This window comes from Macrobrachium rosenbergii, chromosome 12, assembly GCF_040412425.1.
Source record: "Macrobrachium rosenbergii isolate ZJJX-2024 chromosome 12, ASM4041242v1, whole genome shotgun sequence".
NCBI lineage: Eukaryota > Metazoa > Arthropoda > Malacostraca > Decapoda > Palaemonidae > Macrobrachium > Macrobrachium rosenbergii.
Window position 1 is genome coordinate 106,322,601 of NC_089752.1, and position 17,500 is coordinate 106,340,100.

The following is a 17,500-nucleotide window of genomic DNA, read 5'->3' on the forward strand; positions in this document are numbered from 1 at the left end:
CTTAAGTCAGTGAAAAGAGGGAGCTGGCGCTTAAGTCAGTGAAAAGAGGGAGCTGGCGCTTAAGTCAGTGAAAAGAGGGAGCTGGCGCTTAAGTCAGTGAAAAGCTGGGGAGCTGAAAAGCGGCTAAGTCAGTGAAAAGAGGGAGCTGGCGCTTAAGTCAGTGAAAAGAGGAGCTGGCGCTTAAGTCAGTGAAAAGAGGAGCTGGCGCTGAAGTCAGTGAAAAGAGGAGCTGGCGCTTAAGTCAGTGAAAAGAGGAGCTGGCGCTTAAGTCAGTGAAAAGAGGAGCTGGTGCGCTTAAGTCAGTGAAAAGAGGGAGCTGGTGCTTAAGTCAGTGAAAAGAGGAGCTGGCGCTGAAGGCAAGAGGAGCTCAGTGAAAAGAGGGCTTAAGTCAGTGAAAGAGGGAGCTGGTGCTTAAGTCAGTGAAAAGAGGAGTCGGCGCTTAAGTCAGTGAAAAGAGGGTGCTGGCGCTTAAGTCAGTGAAAAGAGGGAGCTGGCGCTTAAGTCAGTGAAAAGAGGGAGCTGGCGCTTAAGTCAGTGAAAAGAGGGAGCTGGCGCTTAAGTCAGTGAAAAGAGGGAGCTGGAGGGTAAGAGATCCAGAAAACAAATGAGATGGAGTACGAGGATCTAAAGGTGAAACTGGGAGACAACCCTACGGTTGTACTAAGAAATAATTGTTAGTGAGGTTGGACAGTAAGATCAAAGAAAAGAAGAAGGAAAGGAGATAAAATAAAAGACTAAAAACACGAAGCAATCAGTAGTCGATGGAGCTCTGCAAACACCCTTTAGTAATGCATGCAGTCCACCACGTGAGGTGCACTGACGGTAGTAACGCGCCCCCCCCTACTAAGCTTGATAGAAATACAAATAATTATGTCATATAAATTACTGGACCTTTGGGGTACAAATTTCATTTATTGTCAATTTTGTTGAAATAACGTCCCTATTGCAAATTTTTTCTCTTCTCATGAGTTCGGCTAAACAGATTTTATAACTTAAATAAAAGTTGTTTTAGGAAACGAATCACGTTCTGGATGAAGGTAGCATCTGTAGCCAGGATAGCCGAGAAGAGGAAGAGAACGAGGGATCATTGCTCGCGTGACTTGTACTGAGCAAGATAAACAAGTGTCTCAAGTTCATAAGTTTTTCCATTTCGATCTCTTGTACGTGCTCTTGAACTTATATAACTTTTTTCTGTGTGTATTATATATATATATATATATATATATATATATATATATATATATATATATATATATATATATATATATATATTATATATATATATATATATATATATATATATATATATATATATATATATATATATATAATCCTCTCTATATATGTGTGTGTGTTTTGCGTGTGTGCGTTAACAGTGAGAGACTCAAAATGAGCGGAATCAGATGAATATTATTACACCATTTAGTCATTTAACCCTACTTAGCAAGAAAGAACCAAGACGGACTTGGCATCCTAGATCAAAGAATGTCGCTTCAAGAAAAGCGTGCCTCAATGATCTTCGAATTCTGGAAAGAGAATTCTGCACCCTCACTAAACCTTCTGACCCTGCTGTTTGCGACTCCATTTCTTCTTTCCGTACAAAAGGCCTTTAGCCTCTCGCGTGCCTAGCGATCTGTTGAGTTATTTGAACGAATGGACGACTGGCTGAAGGCCAGGAAGTCCTTTAGATCAGGAGATAATTATTATGTGAATGGCTTTTCACGTTCAGTGTCGTTGTTTTGGGATGACGACAGTTAATCTCATTCACTATTCCCAGGAGTTATGTTACTTTTTTTTTTTTGGCCATTTGTCTTTTTATATTATTTTCTCTTACGTTGTAACCCAAATTCTATACTGTACTTTTTATAGACTGTGTAAAGTTTTTACCATTTTATGAAACCAGGAAGATTCCACTGATTATTCTCTTGATAGAGGAAAGGTGCACACTCAAAAACACAGTCTTACGTACGCAGATACAGGTACATGATGGGGTCAAAGGATCAGCGAGGAGTGTTTGTGGATAGACGATAAGAAGAAGCAATAAAAACAGTAATACGTGGGAAGAGAAGGTCAAAGGTTCAGACAAACAAACAAAAATGAGATTACCTTGCGGTGAAATTTCAAAAGAGAAGAAGAGAAGGTAACGTGTTGTTGTACAGGAGGATGGACAGTGTACCCAAGGGGAGAGAGAGAGAGAGAGAGAGAGAGAGAGAGAGAGAGAGAGAGAGAGAGAGAGAGAGAGAGAGGAAAGTAATATACGTGGAGGGATGAAAGTGGGCTCGAACTCAGGGAGAGTACGAAGTTGTTAGAATTTATTCCACAGGGACTGGAAGTTGTCAGGCTAATGAACAAACTGACCTCAGAATAAAAGATGAAAAAGCAGGGATGTCATCCGAGGCGAATGCAGCACTTGGTCTACTGACGGAATGAATATTCCGGAGTTTAATTGAATGTGGACGGTACGTAGAACAGAGCAGAAATGGATAAGCCATGAGTGGAAGGAGTGGGTGAAAATTTGGGAAGGGGGGCCATTGAAGAAGTTGAAGAATGGAAAGACACTGAGAGCTGACAGGATAAAATTGATCCCAGTCTAGATGAGGGGTTTTATTTACACCGAAAGTCTTTGGGACTTTGTTTTTGATGAACATTAACAACAAATTAATGGACAGTAGTGGGAGAGTTATAGCAAAAATACTGGAGTCTCCAAAGTTTTAGTCAAACTTTCTCATGGTGTCCCGGTAGGGGAATTTGATTTTATGAATAACCTTTTCTGTAACCTTATCTTGTGGGGTACGATGGAAGATTTGGTGTGATTTGTAGAATGCTTTCTCAATCATGTGGTCTGGGTATTTTAATGAAGAGAGCTGTTCGCGAATCAGTTTAAAATCTTGGTCCAGCTATTCTAGAGAGCAAATCCTAGACGCTTATAAAAAAAAAGTGAGCCAAACCCATTTTTACTGAGATATCATGGTATCCGGAAAAGTTAATATACAGGATTATGCAAAAGTGGTTTTTATAGACTGCAATTTTATATTCTGTGATGTCTCTAATGACTAAGGAGTTTAAAAAACTGATAAAGTTGATTAATTTAAAAGCAGTTAATTTAAATCAATTCTACACGGGTCTTATGGGATTTATCATTATCGTTTCAAAGTACTCTCCTTTTGTACCTTTTAGCGTGTTACCTGTCCGCAGAAGGAATCAGTTGTTTCCGGAATATAACGCTGTTCGCTAATTCGTGTATTTATGTAGGCATCCTTTACTGTCACACACACACACATATACAGACTATATATATATATATATATATATATATATATATATATATATATATATATATATATATATATATATATATACATACATATATATACAGTATATAAACAAACAAATACAGCTTTCGTTAGCCCCTGCTAGTTTGAAAAAGCTAGCTGTGACTAGCGGACGTTAATGTCTAAATATATATATATTTTTCTAGACTAATGTGAATTGCCTATTATTGTGGAATTCTCTTTTATATTATACCAAAGTGCGACACTGCAATGGTGTGCGCGTACAGTTACTTGATATAGTTTGAACTCAGGACCATATCCTCACACAGTTTGGTGCAATGACGTATTTCAGCTTCACAAGATTAAAAATATCCTATGAGAAATGATCGTCGAATCCGTTTCCTTTCACATGCCTTGAACCAACTATTTTTATCAACAACCAAAGAAACACTTGTCCCACTCCATTTATAAACGGTAATGTCGATGTCATGTTGCGGGGGAAAAAGTTCCATAATAATATCTTTCAGATGTATGAGTGTGTGCGTGTATCCCGGTGTGAAGGAATAATAGCTCAGACTCGACAGGTGTTGTACGGTGAGTGTGAAAAGCTTTTGGTCGTTCATTTGTGACGAAAGACGAGAATGATGGTGCGATGTAGTTATTTATTCCATGTGGGATTCCTGTAGAGGAAATACGGATATGTAGCCTATAGCGAACTGAGCATGTAATACTTTTCCTGGGCCTATGGTATACCGAAAAAATCCTTAAGCACATTTTGATATGTCGATGAAATCGGTGTCATCACATTTGGTTAGGCTGCCGATGAGGACAAGTCAAACCAATGCCCCTTGTGTATTTCATTCTTCATTCTCATTAAATTTTTGGAACACAGTCTTGTCAACTGAAGGTTTCGAGATAATAGAATGCAGTCGTATTAAGAATATTCTTGCCGAATGAGAACTAGAAGTATCGGTCATATGTTATGTACAAGATTAATGATTCCCAACCTTTATACTTTCAAGGAACTCCTGAAAAAATTTTCATAACCCAGGAACCTTTACCTACAGCGCACTTCACACACACACATTATATATATATATATATATATATATATATATATATATATATATATATATATACATTAAGAAATTTCTGATTATAAATCACATAAAATCTACCAATACATAACAAGATGGTTCGCATTACCAAGCCAACATTTGCAATACATTTCTCGATTTCTTGCGGAAACCTAGGGTTCCGCGGAACCTTGGACAATGGCTCTACTAGATGATGACTACGACAATGGCTGTACTAGACGATGACTATGATAATGGCTGTACCAGATGATGGCTGTGATAATGGCTGTACCAGATGCTGACTATGATAATGGCTGTACTAGATGATGACAATGATAATGTCTGTATTAGATGATGACAACGATAATGGCTGTACTAGATGCTGACAACGATAATGGCTGTATTAGATGATGACAACGATAATGGCTGTACTAGATGATGGCTGTGATAATGGCTGTATCAGATGATGACTATGATAATGGCTGTACTAGATGATGACTGCGATAATGTCTGTATTAGATGATGACAACGATAATGGCTGTACTAGATGCTGACAATGATAACGGCTGTATTAGATGATGACAACGATAATGGCTGTATTAGATGATGACTAGATGATGACAATGATAATGGCTGTACTAGACAATGACTAGATGATGACAATGATAATGGCTGTACTAGACGATGACTAGATGATGACAATGATAATGGCTGTACTAGACGATGACTAGATGATGACAATGATAATAACTGTACTAGATGATGACTACGATAATGGCATGTCGCTGTGTGGCAATATTTTAGCCTTGGCATCAGCTTTCCTGTTTCTGTCTTGGTTTCTGTGCGCTGTCTCAGGTTCGGCAACTCATCACAACAACACGCTTCAAGGAAATCGTAGGCCAAGCCAGAAAATATATTCTTGGAAAGTATCTGCAGTCACGAGCCCAGTTGCGGAAAACATTAGGCTAATCTGAAGCCAATAAAAAAAAAGCAATAAAACACAATTTATGTGTGGCACTAACTTTTCGTATTTCTTTGGGAATATACATGTGTCTATATATATACATACATATATTTCCATATAAAGTTTGTGCCACACATAAATTAGGTTTTATTGCTTTTTTTATTGGCTGCAGATTAGCCTAATGTTCTCCGCAACTGTGCTCATGACATCTATCTAAATACACACACACACACACACACACACACACACACACACACACACACACACACACATACATATATATATATATATATATATATATATATATATATATATATATATATATATATTATATATATATATACACACATATATATATACAGTATATATATATATATATATATATATATATATATATATATATATATATATATATATATATGTGTGTGTGTGTATATATATATATATATATATATATGTGTGTGTGTGTGTGTGTTTGTTTTAAAAAGGAAAATGCTCAGTTAACAATATTCAAAACTTTGCAGTAAATTAAAATGTATGACAAATGACCCTGATCTTCAACGATCGGTAAAAAATGTTTTTGCTACCAAGATACAAAATGTAACTAACTTATAACTATTTTCCAACCAAAATTATTTCTGCTATTCTACATAATAATGACAGATGAAATGTATGGCCACAGGAAATCTCATAACACTACGAAGTTATGACTTGTTCTGACCTGACTCACATGCTTTTTACAAATCAGAGTCGCTGCAGTTTGGCAAGGTGCTGAAGGTGTTAACAGGGCTGACGTGGACTTCTGGACTTTTCCCACCAACAGAGACAGAACAGGCAATCTCTTTAGGTAACAGAAGTGTTGGCAACTATTCGTAAATAAAGCGATTTATTGTCCATCTTCTGATGTTAGCTATCAGTGCACTAACAACATGCTTCTTCTTCTATTTCTCAACAGGAGCCTTTCGAACTGATCTTCTCTCAGCGAAAGAGAGCGTGTTGTGGCGTCTTCACTTGGGTGGAAACTGTAACTGTGGTCCCGGGAAAGAATCTGTAAGGGAGTACACGAATGCATCTGCACCGGAAGTGATCCAACTTTGACTGCATTTAGCCAAAAAGTTTAATAGGAATTCTGCTGCAGAGCCATGAAAGCTAGAGACAGTCCCAGCATTCAGACTTCCTCTAAGAAGACTTGAAAATCATCGTCGCGTTTTTGAAGTGGTTTTGGGGGAAATCGTCGTCAATTTTTGTTCGCCTTGGACGTGCTCTCAGATCAGGAAAGCACGCATACGCCTTATCACACCCATAATCTCACGGGCGAACCCACAAAGATGCACCTCAGCACTGTCTTATACGCACTCAAACACACACACACACACAAATACATATATATATATATATACACACACCTACACACACAAAAATCACATGACTTTCCAAAGAGGAAGGTGTTACCTGAAGGTGTTACCCTCGGGTGTTCAATGAGTATTTATATGAAGCTGCTAGCCCTATGCCCTGTCCCATTGCCGTTCAGCAACAGTAATAACTTATTGTTTAAACTTGGAAGGGATGAAAACTTGTAAAATAAAGCTTCTAAGAATTATGTCATTAACAAGAAAAATTAAAAAACAAATGAAAAATAAATAAATTCTTTACTCTTCGTTGAAGCAGTGGTCAAAGGTTATAATGCTTTTCTTTACCCATAACACGACCGAATCTGGTACCAGAATGGTTGATTTGATTTTAGGAAAGTTTGGCTGACAAACCAAGCACTGGGACACCCTCGGCCATTTAGTGCACAAGACAGTAAAAAGAGGGAGTTGGAGATCCAGAGAATAAAGGGAATGTAGTGCACGGATCTAAAGGTGGAACTGTGAGAAAACTCCACATTTGCACTGAGAAGTAACAGTTACAGAGGCTGTACAGCCAGAGTAAAGAAAGGGAGCAGAAATGAAGTTAAATTGTGAATAAGTGGATGCAGCTGGGAGGTGATGTGCACTGAGGGCGCTATCCCCTTTAAAAGTGATTATCGAAGTGGTGAAAGTCTTCATTTTATATACTAATCTGATCTCAGGAGGATTAGGAGGAAAAATGGAGAGAAAGAAACAAATACCATTTTGCAATATAAAATTTCATCATATAAGATTTCTATCCAAGTTACCATATTCGCTGCGGCTGGTATGCTTTCCCCATCGTGAACCATAGACAAAAGTACACATTTACATCAGACTGTGATAGGTTAAGAACGTGGTGGACTAGGTTAGGTTAGGTATGATTGTATCTGATTATGTAACCAGTGTTGTTCTTCCCATCCATAAAATCCTGGTCTACCTCTGTGGTTCCCATAGAAGTTTCTCTGAATTTCTTTGAATTGCGATTTTTCTAGTGTTTTTCTTTGTCATTTATTGATTTTCTATGTCGTTTCTGCTCAGATAAAGCCGCTTTTCCAGTTAGGATTTCTCCATGTTTTCGTTTTCTAAAGCATCATCCCAGAACCAATTTAATAATCGTATACTGTATATGCAGAAAATAGAATTTCTATTTTTTTTTATTAAGCACAAATAACCAACGTCGGGTCTTCTCCAAAATCTCATTATTTGCAAAAAAAAAAAAAAAAAAAAAAAAAAAAACACTTCAGTCATTCGCTTACAAATTGTTCGAAAAATCCCACGGACTGATTTTGCACACACACAGTGTGTGTGTGTGTGTGTGTGTGTGTATGTGTATATGATGAAAATTAATAGATTAATTCTGTTATGCATTGTAATTTCCTTAGAAAAAAAAAGTTTCACCGTGATAATGTTTTTTTTGAGGGGTGTTAGTCATTCATTTAGCGCATATTTCAGAATTTTTCAATCACATCACGAACTAATGGAAAATCGTACCTCACCGTCCAAAGTAATTATCGTTTAAAACAGGATTTAGCCCAAACTGCTATAACCTAGAAACTATGCGTACAGAAGGCTGCGTCCACGAGCTCCTCCTAGGGCCCTAGGCTATGGGACTAAACATTTCGGTAAGTGGTTTGTTATTATTTTCATTTATTTGAAAAAAGGGTGAAACTGCAGAGGAGATGTTCATTTCCACGCGTCGCTGCCTGCTTTAAAGCAGATCAAATACTTCTTTCATGCTAACCTAATATTTTCTTTACCTAACCTATCCTAGGGCGTTGCGCAAGACCTGCTGACCTTTGCTCCCATCCGGCAACGTGACATCGTGCATGGTAGATCGACGTGTGCTCAACTATTCTGCAGACTTTCCGAAAAAAAGATGGCTCTGATACAATGACTAGTCTACGTTGTTTACCGTGAAATCACAGAAACTTCGATGATTTCTGAAAAATATCCTAAGCCTGGCCAGAGACAAAAATCTGTTTCAGTTAATTATCGCTATGGGGGTAAGAGATTCAAGTTGTAATACTGACTTTGAAAAGGCAATTTTTTTTCAGGGGCACTTTCCACTCAACATTGGCTTAAGGAGTCTTACAATTCATTTTTTAGAAATATTTATGCCCGAGTAATAGTCAGAAAAATAGAGATAAGGTTCCAATATAACTATGACCAGCGTAACAAAATCAAGAACTGAAATAAAGTGAATTTTCTTATGCGCTACGGACGTGGATTTTCTTATCAAATTTACGGACACTTCATATGTTTCTTTTTAATTTTCCAACACATGCTATCCAAAGAAAAAGAAAAGTGAAAGCAGACAATGGTAAAACAGTAAGATGAAGACACTTCATACCCATAAATAACAAATACAAATTATACAAGACTGGCACTACTCCACAAAACCACACCCAAAACAAGGCTCTGGAAATCAAGCTGACAACACTGAAGGTACAAAAGTACAGGAGTACAAACACTGACCATACCTCAATAAGCAAAGATCCCATGGCAACATTACATTTCTAGAGAGAGACAGAGAGCTTTCAGAGAGGCATATTGATGTGCAGACGAGAGATAAAAATTAAATACAGACAAATAATTGTCTTGTACGCAACAGATGAACAAATTAAGAATTACTTCCAGCATACTTTATCAAAAATTCTTCTAACGCAGAGAATTTTCTTATCCTAATCCTGAGGACTTAAGAGGGTCCACCACAGTAAAGATTCGTTGCATAATAGACGAACAACTCAGACTTAAGGTAACTACACGGAGGAATGAGTCGGTGGGAATAATCATCCTCACAAAATTCAGTTGTCTGTTTATGAACAGACTACAGGCTTTAATTAATACAAATAGGAAAGATTAGGCTTTGAGGATCAAGTGTTTGAAAGCCGCCTCTCCCCAGCAAGCATGGCGATCGATCAAGAGCGAAGATGAAACGACTTAAGCCTGTTTCCTGAAAGATCCTCTTTGGGCTTGTTGATCTAGGCAATTAGTTCGTGCCTGGTTGTTAGCCAAATGTGGTGGGTTACAGGTAGATTACAGAAAGTATTCAAGGTCGCAATCTCATCTCAGAACAACTTATATATATATATATATATATATATATATATATATATATATATATATATATATATATATATATATGAAAAAGAAAAGGCAGGCAAATCAGCCAAGGTGATAAAATATACAAGGGAGCAAGAGCAGGAACAAACATGGCGCAGTGCTACAATTTATTCCAACGCTTTTCGCATTCAGCTGAATGCATCCTCAGGGTTCTGTACAATAAATAACGACCAATAAAAATTATATGAATTTGCTAGTTGTCTAAAAAATCGTTTATAAACTAATTAAAATGAAAACCAAAACTTCACACATACGTAAAAGTACACTCAAGACTGACAAAATTACACAAGAAATTAAAAGCACATATGTTGATTAAAAGCTCAGATAAAAATACAAAAAAAGATACAAAAAAATGACAAAGTTAAGAAATATTTGAGGAGCACTGGGGCTCGACCTACCATGGCAAGAGATAAACAAAAACTAAAAGAACGTATCATCATCATCATATCTTATCGCGCCAACGTTGTATCCACTGCATAGCTGCCTGCTTGCATTCGTAGAGGTCTAAGTCTATACAGATTGTCCCATGTTCACGCCCACTAAGTATGTGATCCATTGTCTGGATGGGATGACCACATAGGCACTCAGCAGAGGGGGGCAAGACCCCACTTATGAAGACTGTCTCCAGTCCTTCCAACTCTAGCTCTTGCTCGATTAAGAGTTACCCAATCCTTTCTACAGAGGTTTGTTCCATGGGGAAGAGACTCACATGGGCTCTGGATGGCCTCACCCAGTGGGGAGTGGTCAGTTTCTCTCCAGCGTTCTAGTCGGTAAGTTGCTGACTCCTTGGGGTTGAGGCTGGTGGTGGTTATGAAGCTCTTGCGGGATTTCAGTCTTTGTCTAACCACCTGGTGATCATAGAGCGGGTGCCTTTCATCATTTTCTTGTTTATATTTTTGGGTCTTTGAATGGGCTGTTCGGCGGATGTTCAGTGGTGCAATGCCTGCCAATCTATTGAGTACTGGAAGGGGTGTTGGTCTTAAGGCACCAATAATTATGAGACATGCTTGATTGAGTTCAGCGTCAACTTTATAGAAATGACATGATCTTTACCAGACTGGTGAGCAGTATTCGGCAGTGGAGTAGTTGAGTGCCAGAGCTGTTTGTCTTAGGGTTTGAGGATCTGTTCCCCAATTTGAATTGGCAAGTTTGCTAAGGAGGTTATTCCTGGTAGCTACCTTCTCATTTACTTTCCTTACATGCTCCCTAAAATATAGTGTTCGGTCTAATATAACCCATAAATAGACGGGGAAGCTATCATTCCACCAGATGTTCAACTCCCTTTTTGACTGGTAGTTTTTAAGATGGAAAGCACATACCTGTGTTTTGTCTGGGTTGGCATTTAGGAAGTTTTGCTTGTAATATTCATTAAGATCTTTCAAAGCATCTGATAATTTGCTTTCAATGATAGTAAATGAATCTGACTGGATGGCTAGGCACAGATCATCTGCATATGTAAATCTACCGATATCACTAAACTGTGGTTGATCGTTGGTATAGATGTTGAAAAGCATGGGAGCCAACACAGACCCTTGTGGGAGGCCGTTTTTCTGTTTTCGCCATCTGCTTCTCCTGCCGTCCATCTCGACAAAGAAAAGTCTGTTACTCAGCAGTGTTGGATGATATGCATAATGCTTGAGTTGCGAATAACTTTTGCAAGTTTCAAAAGAAGCAACCTGTGGTTCACGGTGTCATAGGCTGCCATTAGGTCAACAAATACTGCCCCTGTGATTTTCCCAAGCTCAAAGCCATCCTCAATATACTGATTAAGGCTAAGTACCTGAGAGCAGCAAGATCTTCCTGCCCTGAAGCCAACCTGGTCTGGTGTCAATTGTTCTTCGACTGTGGGATATATGTGGGCCATTATCATTCGTTCATACAGTTGGTATAAGATGCAGAGAAGAGATATTGACCGATAGCTCTTAGGGATCTTTGGGTCTTTGCCAGGTTTTAGTAAAGCCACAACTTTAGCTCTTCTCCATAGTTTTGGGATCTGGAATGTTTTTGCACAGTTGTTAAGAAGTGCCATTACCCATGATTTAGTCTTGCTACCAAAGTGCAGTATGATCTCAGATGTAATGTCATCCAGCCCGGCAGCTTTTCCAGGTTTAAGGTGTTTCATGGCTTCTTGGAGTTCTTCAGCAGTGAATGGTTCAAACTCCTCATTATTTTCTTGCATGACACGTTTCATATCGTCCTTCATTCTTTTGAGATATCCCCGTTCTTTGTTAAATGGCTTTCCATTAAGTAAGAGTTGTTTTGCTACTACGTTAGGTGTTACTGCAGCTATTCTTGTTTGGGTGTTCTTATCCGAGTTCAGTTTACTAATTGTTTTCCTTGCTTTCTTACTGTTCTGAGTCATATCTGTGCTGGTTATCAGTTCTTACCATCTCTCTTTTTTCTCGTTGGCTACAGAGACCAACAAAAGCTCTCCTAGTTTGATGGTGTCTTGGGCAAACTGGTCTAAATTGTATGCCTGTGTATAATCCTTGTAAATCTCTTTACCTTGGGCTGTGATGCACAGGATATAACTATTTCTGCTTTCTCTTGGACTATGCTTCCTTGACACTGTCCATACAAGTTTCTTGAAAAGTTCATAGTTGTCTGGTCCTGGTTCGATGTTATTAATCTTGTCATCCAGCTCTGATGTGAAATATTCCCACTCTGATTTCCAGAAGTTGAATCTTGGTATAGGTTTAGACTCAAGAGCTCTGATAACTGGTCTAATGTTAACAGCAATAGGTCTGTGTTGAGATTTTGGAATTGGGTCACAGACTGATTTTTCAAAGTTTGGGTAGTGACAAGATGACACAAATACCAGGTCAGGATTATATCCTCTCTTCCATCTTGTGCTCATAAAAGATGGTTTATCTTTTGCACTATGGAGAATGGTTAGGTTGTTACTTAGAGCCCATTCTTCTACAGCCTCTCCGTCAGTGTTATTCTGGCTGTAGCCCCATATGGTGTTTTGGCTATTGAAATCTCCAATCACTAAGGATGCCCTATTTCCCAGGTTGTGATTTTGAGGCCATTTAAATGGTATAGGAGGTGGTTTGTACACCGACACGATGTTGATGTTTTTGGTCTCTGTTTGGAGTATCTCAATCCCCTCATCTGATAGGTCAGCACTATTCACGATAAAGTTTTTTGTTTCACGTATATTGCACTACCGTGGACGGAATTTGGGTGGTAAATTGCCAGATGCAGGCCTGGCATTTTTGGTGGTGCTGAGTCCTTATGAGTCTCTTGAAGACATAAAATGTCCACTTTAAGACTGCTGAGAATTTCCAATTTTGCGGCTGAGAGGCCTTCTGCATTGAAACTCATGATCTTCAGGTTCGACATCTTAGGGGCCGAGGGTTTATCCTTTAACCACCCAGCAGAAGATTCAGGTGTTGCGCATTGTGTAGTAATTGGTCTCCGTCAGGATTAACAGGGGCACCACGAGAAGGTTTACTACTTGCCCCCAAAAGAATGTATACAAAAACAAGTTAAGAAAGGTACAAGGGCGTGGAGATGGATTGGGTGTTCAACTGCGGAACAAGCTGTTTGATGATGGGACTCTCGAGAATCAATAATTCATTGGGCTGGAGTTTTGATCCACAATAATGAAATTGTCATATTTAATGGGAACTTTAGATTTTTTGCTATGTTCACGTATACTGGACTGTTCGGGATTTGATAGTGAACATCCAGTACGGAAATTAACTCCCTTGTAACAGTCTATGCGAACCCTCATCATCCTCTGAGAACCCACGTAAGTTCCCAGGCTACATCTGGGACAAGAATATTTGTACACTATACCAGAGGACATGAGGGGTCATAAACGATCTTTAAATCGAAACAAGGAGCCAATTGTGAGTGGATTAATAGGAGTAAGTTTAACATTTAATGCACCAAAGTATTTCTGCACAATGTTAATAAATTCAGCCCTAAAGGAATCATCGTGCAAATATGGGAATCGGGCATAAAAGGGAAACTTAGAACCATTTATGTTTTTAGCGCTAGTGCAAAGCTCTTTATTAAGAACCCTGTAAATAATCCTGTTGACGAGCTTGGTAGGAAAGCAGTTATCAGTAAAATATGATCAAAGAAGGGTAATTTCCTTATGAAAAACAGACCAGTTAGATGTAAGGGAGACAGCGCTATACGCAAGAGTAAAAATGGGGTTAAATTTAAAATTACGAAAACAAGAGCTATGAAAATTAGTTCCCAAACCTGTAAATGTCTTTTTTCTAAAAATAGCAGTATTAAACTGATTGTTTTCACGAAAGACTCCTACATCTAAAAATAAAGACGGTCGTTCACTTCCCTTTCAAGGGTAAATTTAATATTTAAGTGATACGAGTTAACAAATTCTAAGAATGAGTCACAGCCAAAATTACGCCTGAAAAGGTTGAAGGTATCGTCAACGTATCTTTTATAAAACAATGGGCGGAAGGACAGAGGGTACCCATCTAAAAAGAGCTTTTCCAGCGAGCACATAATGATATTAGAAAAGGTAGGAGCTAATGGAAAAACCCAGTGCTCCTCAAATATTTCTTAACTTTGTAATTTTTTGTATCTTTTTTTTTGTATTTTTATCTGAACTTTTAATCAACATATGTGCTTTTAATCTCTTGTGTAATTTTGTCAGTATTGAGTGTGCTTTTACGTATGTGTGAAGTTTGGTTCTCATTTTAATTAGTGTATAAACGATTTTTTAGACAACCAGCGAATTCATATAATTTTTATTGGTCGTTATTTATTGTACAGAACCCTGAGGATGCATTCAGCTGAATGCGAAACGCCTCGGAATAATTGTAGTACTTCGCCATGTTTGCTCCTGCTCCCTGTATATATATATATATATATATATATATATATATATATATATATATATATATATATATATATATATATATATATATATATATATATATAGATATATATATATATATATATAGATATAGATTACATATATAGATATATATCTACTATATATATATGTGTGTGTGTGTATCCACACTTTACTTTCCTTCCAAATACCAATAAGTCTACTGGGACGAGCTTCCTAACCCCATTGCCTTTGGAAGATGTCAAAGCACCACACTCGATTGACGACCAGGTACATACTGTATATCAGTGATCAAGTCACATTACGAAACTGGAAATATACATTTACAGATACTTTTATTATGAATTAAAATTCTTCTGAAATATGTGCTAAATGAATGCCTAACACACCCCAGAAAACATTATCATGGTGAAACTTTTTTCTAAGGAAATTACAACACATAACAGAATTAGTCTATTAATTTTCATCTATATATATATATATATATATATATATATATATATATATATATATATATATATATATATATATATATATATATATATATATAATCGTTGTCTTGGTACTTTGCAGGCGCCTTACTATTCTTACCTAAACTGCAAGTTACTGTTATTAAGCTTCAAGAATCTATATGATGATCAACATAATTACAACAAATCTAGTAAAAACTTAAATCCTTAACAAATTCTTGTCTTTGTCACTGTTATTAAGCTTCAGAAGACTAATTGATCGACATCGTTACAAAAAGCAAGTAAAAATTAATTCCTTAACAGAATTCTTGTCTCTATTGCAATTAGTCCATTAAAACTTGCAACATAAATAAAATACGTCATGGGATTCTGCAGCCACTTAATATTCTTATTTACCTTGCAAACTACTGTTATTAAGCTTCAAGAGTCTAAATGATTGACATAATTACAAAAATCTAGTAAAAATTAGGTCCTTAAAAACAGAGCATTTTCTTCCAAACAGCAACGCATAAAGCGAGAGGAACAGATATACTGTTATTTTAGGCGGGAAAAATATTCTGAGTTTCGACTGGTGGATGAAAGTTACTGTAACTCTAATTTTAATTGGTTGTTTCAAAGTTGTTACCATGGCAACCACTCAATACAAAATAAGGAATTCAGAGAACTAATGACAAAATAGTTGCCAAATGTCACTATCCTGGGACTTTCTTCTTTACTTATTTCCATAATTTACCCAATTACATACTGAATTAAGAAAACTATCGAAATTGCTTACAATTATAATGGTATTTAAGGAGTAATAATTTCCTTTACATGATTGGGGAGGCAATAAAATTTGTATGGTTACAAAAGAGATACGATTGTTTTCATATCTTGATGTAATGTGTATGAAAAGAAGCAGGCGAATTTTAGCAAAATTGCTAAAATACAAAGAATACCCTATTGAAGAAACATGTTGATGTTAGTATTCGAAAATCTTTACTAATACTATAATAGAAAAAAATATTATATATTTAGATCATGAAGTTGTTTAAAATTAAAAGGCATTTTATTCTGTGTTGTTTTTCAAAATTCAAATTCAATTCAGTGCTGAGTAAACAGTAAGTTGCCATGGTAACACCCAAAATACAACCAATCAGAATACGAGATACAGTCATTCTCAGTAGCCAGTGAAAACGCAGTATATATTTCCCGCCTAAACTAACGGTACTTGGAGAGTTCCTCTGACTTGTGCGTTGCTGTTTATTAAAGGATGAAAATCGTGAATTTTGAGCCGATTTTTATAATTTTCTATCATATCGAAATAGTGGCGTCATATAAAAATGTAATTTTGCAAAATAGTTATAGGGAAGTTCGCTTGTATCCCTTACATGATGTGTAAAGAATCTCCATTCATTGCAAAGTCATTGCAGAGAATCTAATTACAACAACCATTGCGTTTTTCTGTACACCTTTTTAATCTAAAACTCAAGAACATATACTAAGCAAAAGCACGTTTATCATTATGAATGAAAATATGGTTCTGTTGGTAAACAATGCTTCCAATGGAGAGCTATGCACCCTTCCTCGTAATGCTTATAAACGCTTAAACAGATCATTTTGCGTTCAACATACTTTGATTTTAATATCGAATACCTCATACACAATGTATCAAATAATCTTTACACTTACAACTCTGTTATATTTACTTAGCATTCCAATGCTTTGGTCTGGTAACCTCACCCTCTAAAACCTGCTCATAAGCTGTGAAAAGGAGTGTAGTTGAAACACACTGAATAATACTGATAAGGTGAGTTACAGCACAGGCTACCGGGAGGATAGCTGTGCTCAATGACTTCACATGGCTAGCTTGGGTGCTGAGCGTTTAGGCCTATACGACTTACTGGATCCTCTCTGAGTTCATAGCATTGTTTTTGTTAATGTTATAGTTATTTCTTCATAAACTTACATATATAATCCAAACTGAGCATTGGAAATGGAAACCACAAGAAACGGCACTTAAAAAAATAATGCAAACTATTTATATTTCATTTAACACTCCCTTATTACTGCCTTAATTCTATCAAATGTTTATAAAAAATTACTGAAGTATTTTTTTTTTTTTTTATTACCTTTACTTTGCAATGTTTGTTTCCCCTTGAAGTTTAAAATTTTCATTCTAAAATAAATTCTGCATTTACAAAAATAACTAATTATATCCCACGGAACATCAACATTTTTGTCCTTAAAAATATAGAATATGGAAAGTTTTGAATAAGTCTTCCATATGCTGCAGATCTTTTTGAAATTGCACAGAAGGTCTATATAATATTTTTCTCTTTACACATGAGATCCAATCCTCACTTGTTCTATCAGTATCAGCTGAAC

At 36.8% G+C, this 17,500-nt stretch overlaps 1 protein-coding gene across 1 annotated transcript in view; it reads left to right on the top strand.

The window, feature by feature from the left end:
* The window catches only part of LOC136843826 (putative uncharacterized protein DDB_G0277255), an 18,205-nt gene extending 11,230 nt beyond the window's left edge, over positions 1 to 6,975 (top strand). The window contains exon 4 of the mRNA XM_067112619.1: positions 6,268 to 6,975. Within this exon, the coding sequence (XP_066968720.1) occupies positions 6,268 to 6,283 (16 nt within the window). The 3' untranslated portion in view covers positions 6,284 to 6,975. The remainder of the gene's footprint in view (positions 1 to 6,267) is intronic.
* The last annotated feature ends 10,525 nt before the right edge of the window (positions 6,976 to 17,500 follow it).